The sequence below is a fragment of the Pistacia vera genome, unplaced genomic scaffold (assembly GCF_008641045.1).
Source record: "Pistacia vera cultivar Batoury unplaced genomic scaffold, PisVer_v2 Contig263, whole genome shotgun sequence".
NCBI classification, from domain to species: domain Eukaryota; kingdom Viridiplantae; phylum Streptophyta; class Magnoliopsida; order Sapindales; family Anacardiaceae; genus Pistacia; species Pistacia vera.
Genome location: NW_022196072.1, coordinates 326,908 through 335,897, shown reverse-complemented (window position 1 = coordinate 335,897; position 8,990 = coordinate 326,908). Strand labels below are relative to the sequence as shown.

Below are 8,990 nucleotides of genomic sequence, written 5' to 3'. Positions count from 1 at the left end.
TAGCCCTAAGGAGTATGCTTGCTTTCTTTAAAGACGCTAAGAGTGTCGTAAAAGGGTAGTTTTGTAATCCATCCGAAACGCCCTGTTTCGGAAGTAAGCAAAGCCATAATAATAACTTTATAACTAAGTGGACGCAGTTTGGATGAAGGATGTTTGCGTGAAGCTAAAAAAAAAAAAAAAAAAAATAAATCAATGTAAGATTGAGCTCAAACGACAAATATTATCTCTGTTTTAAAACTTGGATCGGACCAGTCGGGCTGGGATTGGCAGGCTCTTCGGTCAAGTTTAGGGGGGTTTTCTGTATTTTTCAAACTTGTAGGGATTACTAATTTTTTGAGGGTATTTTGCAATAGTTTAAAAGTTTAGGGACCAACGAATAACAATTATTTGGAGCGTCTATGAAAAAAATTAAAATTTCAGCGCCTCATTTGTGATGTTATGGGTATTTTGGTAGTATACTAAAATTTAAGAGACCAATTAAAATTTTTTTAAATTATTTTATTGTTGGCGTAAATGATTCAATGGATTGGACCGATTGATCCGTAAACCGATCATTTTTCGGGTCTTACATCGGGTCGGATTTTAAAAAATGATATATAGTTGGTTTGAGTTTAGGCTCAACTTTAAGTTTAACTGTATGGGAGTAGAGATCACGGTCCAATCAACCTATCAATCAAGTTACTTAGCTTATTGACACCTATGAATCTAATGCACTTGTCTGACATTTCTATGCATTAAATATATTATATTTTATGGAAAAATTAAAAAGAAAAAAAAGGAAAAAAAAAAAAAAAAAAGGTAAAAGGTAAAAGATAGAAAGCAGATCACAATCTAAACAACGAAGCATAAACTGCCAAGCAGGTGAGCAAAAAGCGTAGGCCTTTAGGTGTTCGGCCCAATTAAATAATCAAAAGCCCACGTGAATTTAGATTCTGTTAATCTAAAAATAAGAAGAAAATTAAAAATGATAATTTCATGAGTTGTTACCTTTTTTTTTTTTTCTCACCTTATTATTCTTCCAACTTAAAAGAAAAACCCGAGTGGATCAAGTACCTGAAAAAATGGGGTCTAGTCAGAGAGGGAGTACCTCACAAATTCTAGATATGGAGAAGTTATGCACTAACACCGGCCTTATAGGGTCCGTTCCAGTTCTCAAAAACCAAAACTGGTATCATGCGGTTTCGACTTTGGTTTCATCGAGGTTTGGGTACTTGGTAGGAATTGAGACTGAACTGCAATTTTTGTACACTATTGTGAGTGTATTTGTATCTTTTGAGGGGTATTTGTTATTTTTAAAAAAGTTAGGGGTAATTGAAATTATCCTGGATACCCAGAACTAGAACTAGAACCGGAACCTATGTTTTAGGTTCTAATTTCTATATTCTAGGAATCAGAATCAGCCAGTTTCGATTGCAATTCCAAATCCAAGGAGGCGATCGATTCTGATTCTAATTCCTTTGATTTTGGGAAATTATATTTTTAATTTGGAGCTTTTTTTTTTTTAAAGGGTTTTACAATATTTTTAGGGTTGTAATTTGGGATAAGGATGGAGGTAGGAATGGTAACTTTCTAAGGCATTACTCTTTATAATATTTATATCATATTATTTATTTATTAAATTTATTTTATTATTTTATGTGTAATATTAAGATATTTGTATTTAAGATATTTGCTAATTCAATGAACTGAGGTCACTGTGACACCACCCAGGTAGCATCATTAACATCATGCAGCAGCCCATCATATCCTAGTATTAAATATCACATTGCATTATATTCATGTTTCTCACCTTCCACTAAAGCGCGTGGGCAATTTCATTGGGAAATTATTGAGAAACTTTTTTGCCTTTTTTTTTTTTTTTTGTTTAATAATTACATTTTGATTTCTAAGATTTAGTTTAAATTTTAAAAGTTTATATAATTTATAAGGTTATTAAAAAATTTCTTAATAATATTAAAACCCGTCTAAATATATTAAATAAAAAAATTAATATCGATAATAGATTCCTTTAATATTAAATGAATACGTTGAGATAAATAAAACAAAGTCTTGATTCTCAATATTTTTTAATTATCGTTTCCATTCAATTAAAAATAAATAATTTTTTTTTTTAAATTACAGTATAGGAAATAGAAATGTACTTTTGAAAATTTTTTAAACCAATTTCTGTTTTAGCTTTGAAAACTATTTAAAAATATTATATCACCACCTCTTTAAATTATTTGATTATCTCACCACTATTTTGTTCTTATTCCAAATACAAATGCGCATTTGCTTTCCTATTTTGAAAATTAGATTCTAAATTAAGAAACTATTTTAAACCCTATAAGTTTGTTAATTGACAAAAACACCTCCAACAACAAAATTATAAATTGACACTCTCATATATCCATAGTTGTCAGATTCTGGCAACCATCGTCGGTGCTGGTCAGAATATGTCACAACAACGCACTACCAGCCAGAACTAACCAGTAATGCACCGATTTGGTTGTCAACGATAACCATATCTTTGGCCATCGCTCCATGATGGAGCTGGTCAGAAGAGGCTAAATCGGTGCACGACTAGCCAGATCCGGCCGGTTGTGCATCGTAATGCCAAATTCCAGCAATGGTGATCGGAATCTGGCAACTGTGGGTGGATGTGGGTGTTTTTGTCATTTTACAAAATTTGTATATATTGAAGTGTTTAGTTAAATTAGCAAACTTATGGGGTTTTTTTGTTAATTTTTAAATTTTACCTTATAATAATCACTCAACTTTATCTAATAATAACATTTGAAAAATATTACTCAAAATAACTAAACAAACGCACCTAATCTCCCGAGGTATAATTAAATAACAAAAATCTCTCTATAATTATAGTAATAATAAAAATCCTTTTGCCGTTAATTTTTTTTGTATCAATATAAAAGGTAGAGAGGCAATATAATAAATATTCATTAACCCATCATGTTATAAATTCTAACACGAATCATTTTTTCTATAAATACAACTCATACGAGACACCTAAGTCATATAAGTAAAGATATCTATTCATCGATAAGAAAAATAAATAAGGTGAATGATGGTTGGATTGATTATAAAATGGAATCCGAAGTTATGAATAGTGATTAGATTGACGATAAAGAAATATAATTTTTCATTTAGTTCTCCAATATAACGATAATAAAAAGAATTGATAAACTTCTAAGCTTGACTTATAGTGATCTTTGCCAAAGAATGAATCTAGTTATTAAATGATTGAACAGTTGGGAGAAACTTACACTAACACTTAGTAATAACAGGGGATTTATGTATTTTTTTTTTTTTTTGTGATTGAGGCGTTTGGGTCGACTTATATATTTTTTCTATAGCTTTGCGTTTTTTTATACAACTTGATATGATAAAATATGATTGACTGATTTTCAATTAAAAATAAATTTTTATCCAATCATCTTTTGTTATATCAGATTGTATGAGAAATATTGTATAAAAATACCGTATATATAATATTACTCTTATATTATCTCTAAGGTCTCGGAGACAACTTTCTGCATGTTTGGCATAATATTTTTATCCCTATTCTGAATCCTATTCTCCAAATAATGTTTGGTACACTATTCCAGAAATATTACCCTATTTTTTTAAATTACATTTTAACCCCATAAGGTTATTAATTTTACTAAATACCCCCTGAAAAAAAGTTTAAAAATTAACAAAAACACCCCATCAACCCAACTTGTCAGATTCCGGCAACCACCGTCGGTGATAGCCGGAATCTGTACAAACGGCCTAACTTCCGACCAGAAATGGCCGGAAGTTCACCGCTGTGGCCTTTTCCGGCCAAATCCACCACGGATCTGGCCGGAAAAGGCTAGATCTGGCCGTCAGCGACGGCCAAAGAAATGGCCGTCGTTGACCGAAAACGACGGCCACATCTTTGGCCGTCGCTGACGGCCAAAGATGGCCCTCGTTTGGCCTTTTCCGGCCGTCGACGGCCATAACAGACCGTAGATCTGGCCTTTTCCGGCCAGATCCACCATAGATCTGGCCGGAAAAGGCCATAACGAAGTGTTACGGCACAGATCCGACTGGTCTGTGCCGTGACGAAATTTTCCGGTCAGATTCCGACGGTGGTGGCCGGAATCTGACACTGCAGGTGGTGGGGGTGTTTTTGTCATTTTATATGTTAGGGTCTTTAGTTAAATTAGTAAACCTAAGAGTTTTTTCACAAATTTTTAAAATTTACCTCGTAATACTCCCCTATCCAATAACCCAATACTATCCCTAAAATTCTATCCAAAATACTAAATCAAACGCACCCTTTACTATTTGATTACAATTCAGGGATTGAGAAAACTCATCATAAAAAAAATAAAATGTAATTTATATTCCTTAGAACTCTAGAATTAACAATCGGATAAATACATCCAAGAATTCATACCGTAGGCACCTACGAGTGGTTGGGATTTATGTTATTTATGAAGTCTCGAACTTTATTATTTGATTACAATTAGTGTAATTTATTTAATTTTATCTTTTTAATGCTGACAGCCTGACATCAATCACGTTTAAAAAAAAAAAAAAGATTTTTCACGCGCTTTACAGCGAAACTCAGACAGATCCACTTTTGTTCCTTCTGCAAATTGTTTCTTAAATTCATAAATCCAATCTCTTCTCCACCTCCTCCAACAGTACGCACCGCACTGCATCTTCAATTCACTCTCTCAAGTTCCCTCTGGTTCGCTCTTCGATCTAAGGTAGATTCAATCACCACCGTCCGATCACCTCCGTAATCTCTCTCTTATTTCCGATTGATTTGCCTTCCATGATGATGTGAAATATATTCGTTCTTCATATCCTGATTGCTGACCTGTGATGAATTTTAATTTTTATTGCTGATTGATTGAATTATTTCGTTATTTGGATTTGAGTTTGTATGTTTTTGAGTGATAAATAAATAGCTGTTTGAATTGAGATTTTTTCTGGAAAATTGCTGTTTGGATGGAAAATTTTAGAAAATACGTTTAAGTTTTAGTGAACCGTCACACTTGTAGCAGGGAAATGTAAGCTGTCATGGCACACTTTTGGAAAGTTTTCCATCCAAACAACAATACAGAAAATTTAAGCTGGAATTTTTTTGAAATTGTTATTTGGTTGGAATACTTTCCTGGAACGATTTGATGAAAAGTCGCACTGATAACATTGAGATGTTAGCTTGCCATTTCACACTCTTCCAGAATTTTTGCTGGAAAACTTTTGTTTGGATAGAAAATTTTCGAAATTTTTTTGGTAAAAGTTTCGAGAAATATCAGGTTTATAACATTGAAATTGGGTACTACCTTCAATAAATGAAACAAATCATCAGGTTTTAATATTTTTATATACTACCAGATTTGAAATAGTAGAAATAAAGTTATTAAGACTTAAGAGTTTCTTAGTTCAGTTCTTGGTAATTTTTTATGCTAGACTTCTTTTTTGAAAAGTTTCTATTTCAGTTAAAAATCTTTTAGATGTTCACCATCATGTTCAAATTGCATATTTTCTAGCTTGTCTGACTTATTTCGACTGTCTTTCCCTTCATGTTGTAGTGGAAAATATTTTCGAGTTTTCATCATAATTTACCATGTTTATTACAATTAGACCAATCCCTGTAGTGGTTAATGATGCATATTTCTCAGATGGATAATGTATGACACTGTTTGACAATTTCACAATGTTTTTGATTTTGTTTAGTGTAAAATTATGTCATGGAAAATGTTTGGCGTTATATGCTTTATTAGGAAGTGCAATACTGACATTTGCTATATCCCTTTTAATGATTCAGATACATGGTCTTTTGCAATGTCTGCCAAGAAGACTGCAAACGTCCAGTTTTCATCTTGGCCATTTGAATAGGAATTCCTGTATTGGATTCCAGGGTTGTTTATTGTTTTTCAGAAACTGTCAGTATTTTATTTTACGGCTTTCATGTTTTGGCTCAACATTTGAAAGATGTTGAATGACTTATTGATTATGTTTAATATCAAATTCTCCTTTTTTTAGTGTGCTTTGCCAATGCCTATTAGCAGATTGAATTTTGATGCTTTTTTTTTCCCCTGAAGGTGCTTCGATAAATGGCATTAGTTACAACTGCTGAAGTTTGTGATGCAAACCCACAGCTAATAGTGAGTGGTGAACTTCGAGCTCTTCAGCCTCTTTTTCAGATTTATGGTCGGCGCCAAGTCTTTTCCGGACCAGTAGTTACTCTCAAGGTTTTTGAAGACAATGTTTTGATTCGTGAGTTTCTTGAGGAGAAAGGCAACGGCAGAGTTCTTGTCGTTGATGGGGGTGGGAGTCTGAGGTGTGCTATACTGGGTGGCAACCCTGTTGTACAAGCACAGAACAACGGATGGGCAGGAATAGTTGTGAACGGCTGTATCAGAGATGTCGATGAGATCAATGGTTGTGATATCGGCGTGAGAGCTCTCGCCTCTCATCCGATGAAAGCCAACAAGAAGGGGATTGGCGAGAAACATGTGCCGATAACCATTGGTGGAACAAGGATCTGTGATGGGGAATGGCTCTATGCAGACACTGACGGCATCTTGATTTCTCGAGCAGAGTTGGCGGTCTGAGTCTGTTAACAGAGAGTGCAAGGAAATTGCAGGTACCGTGCACGGCAAGCATGCCGTGCCAGAGCCCCTATTGTTGTGCTTTATAAGCAGCTTACGCTCTTGCGTGATGATGGGTAGTTTGTCAATTTGTTTTTGATTATCCTGTAATATTAGCTTTAAGTGTTGTTTCCAACTTTCCATTATGGATCTGACGGTGATAAGAATAATTTATTAAAGTGATTTTTGTTCCTAGTTTCAAATATTAATTCATTTTTGAGAATTTAGTGACAAAATTTAATGCTTAATCAAATTAAAAAATACAATGATAAAAAGAAAAAAAAAAAAGGATAATAACAATATACCCCCATCAGGTGGTAACAGGTGTAACACCTTATTAACAAAGGGGTTTTTTGTTAATTCATAAACTTGGAAGTTGATTTTTGTTAATTAAGAAAACCTCTGATAAATGCTACTCTTTTCCAGGGGCCTGAGCATATATAGTCCACTCAATAATCATATTTTAAAAAATGTACTGGTACAAATTTAGCCAACAAGTTTACTGATTTATCAATTATACCCTTTATAAAAAAATTAAATGATATATTTTTAAAATATAATGCTAGACTATTTTAAACTTAATAGTCTAATTCGAGTCCAACATTTAACTGTATGATTTAATAGTTTAATTAAAGCATGTTAGTTAGTACTAAACTTGGTAGTCTAGCGTATTTTGACTATTTTTATCTTTATTAGTTTTATTAAAGACAATTAAGTTAAATAACGTGATTTTATAGTTAAATCTGCCTTTTAAACAAAACTTTGATATTTTGAGAATTAAGAATTGAGATTAATTAAAAAAGACTATATATAGCAATATCTCTTTTTCATATTCTGTTACATTCTTTGAACGGTTACCAATAAATTTGGATGGATGGGCCTAGCCCCTGGTTGGCATGCCAAAGTACAGTCAGGCTCAGACTTGACAGTGGGCTGGGTCGGACCTAGCTAGCCATCAATGCTCGTAAGGTCTGCGGACGAATGAAAATTACAGGTATGGAAAAATAAAAAATGGGAACATTTTGTTTTATTTATTAATTCAAATATTTGTTTGTTTGATAAAAATAAATTACTAAAATTTTGGAGAAATTAATCACACATGCATAAATTAAAAAAAAAAAAAAAGGGTTTCAAATTTAAAATTGGAAAAAGTGTATGTAAATAAAAAACCTAATTAATATTAAATGGAATTTTTTTTTTTAAATATATTTGTTGATGCTTGATTTTGACACCAACTATTCGCACGTGAAAAATGTAAAGAGAATTAGAAGTCATACGTGATATGAGAGTACTGAATTTAATAAAAGGTAAAAGACAATGTTTAAAGTCGTTCGAATGCTCAAAACTGAATCCTACGTCCACTGATATTGTATTAATGAAAGTAAGGCAGGTCGCATTCAGCGAGTTGATTTACAGCTTAGAGAATACAAGAGAGAGAGAGAGAGTAAGCTATTCTAGAGTAAAATTAGCTCATCCCGCAAATGAGAGGGAATGTCTCTATTTATAGTGAGATAAATCAAGGTAATGATTATTAAATCTGTAAGTTGGTGGGTACCATGCAAATCCTTCTCTGCATCCCATTGCTCACATGCCCGATTGATTTCCTCGACTTATGCAGGGATTGGACACGTGAACGATTTTCAACCATCCGCTAACTTGTCACTCACCCACTGCACTGACAGAGACATGCAACTTATGTCATTATGCGACGTGACTGCACCTCAACAGTTGCAGAACCTTTCAAAGTTTTGACTACCCTATGTTGATAAGACTTCGCGTCAGCCCTACTTTTTCATTTCAGGCATAACAATATTCTATGAGGGCCGCTGGTAAATTAGATCGGGTTTAACAATATTCAATCAATCTTTGTTTCAATAGCTTCGATACGTCGTTATATTTAGGCTCAAGCCCAACGACTAGATGGAATGGGTCAGCTAGCTACAAGGCCCGTTAACCCGCTGGCTTGGTCCATTAGGCCCACTGACTTTACCCATTAGGCTCAACTTCGTCTAGCCTAACCTAACTTGAACCCAACCCAATTATCTATTTAACATGTGATGAGATTAATATGCATAAACGCCACATTATAAAAAAATAATTAATTAAAATAATATAATTATAAAATGGATAAATTAAATAAAAAAAAAAAAATTAGGTAGAAATGTGATCCTGTCTTAGCGTAGGATTTGGTTTGATTCATACGGTGAAGCAACAAATCTTGAAAGAGGTTAGATTTAGATCTTAACTACTCGGTTGTTAAAATAGCGCACGCCCATAGTTTGTTTCGTCAAATAACTAACACGTGAATTATCTCTCTCCAAATGTTGTAAGCGAACACGTGGATAATAACACAAGGTA

General features: G+C 33.4%; 1 protein-coding gene across 2 annotated transcripts; it reads left to right on the top strand.

Moving 5' to 3' along the window:
- Positions 1–4,584: 4,584 nt before the first annotated feature.
- On the top strand, positions 4,585–6,835 carry LOC116132924 (putative 4-hydroxy-4-methyl-2-oxoglutarate aldolase 2). Of its 2 annotated transcripts, XM_031418602.1 has the most exons (3): positions 4,594–4,739; positions 5,807–5,924; positions 6,084–6,835. In XM_031418602.1, exon 3 carries the CDS (start codon positions 6,096–6,098, stop codon positions 6,594–6,596), a length of 501 nt encoding a protein of 166 aa, XP_031274462.1. In that variant the 5' UTR covers positions 4,594–4,739; positions 5,807–5,924; positions 6,084–6,095; the 3' UTR covers positions 6,597–6,835. The 2 variants fall into 2 exon arrangements, with proteins under 2 accessions (XP_031274461.1, XP_031274462.1); XM_031418601.1 differs by lacking the exon at positions 5,807–5,924 and having other exon boundaries at positions 4,585–4,739.
- The last annotated feature ends 2,155 nt before the right edge of the window (positions 6,836–8,990 follow it).

Bases quoted from the DNA above. Each gene is read 5' to 3' on its own strand.
- LOC116132924 (XM_031418601.1), top strand. From the start codon at position 6,096: ATGGCATTAGTTACAACTGCTGAAGTTTGTGATGCAAACCCACAGCTA.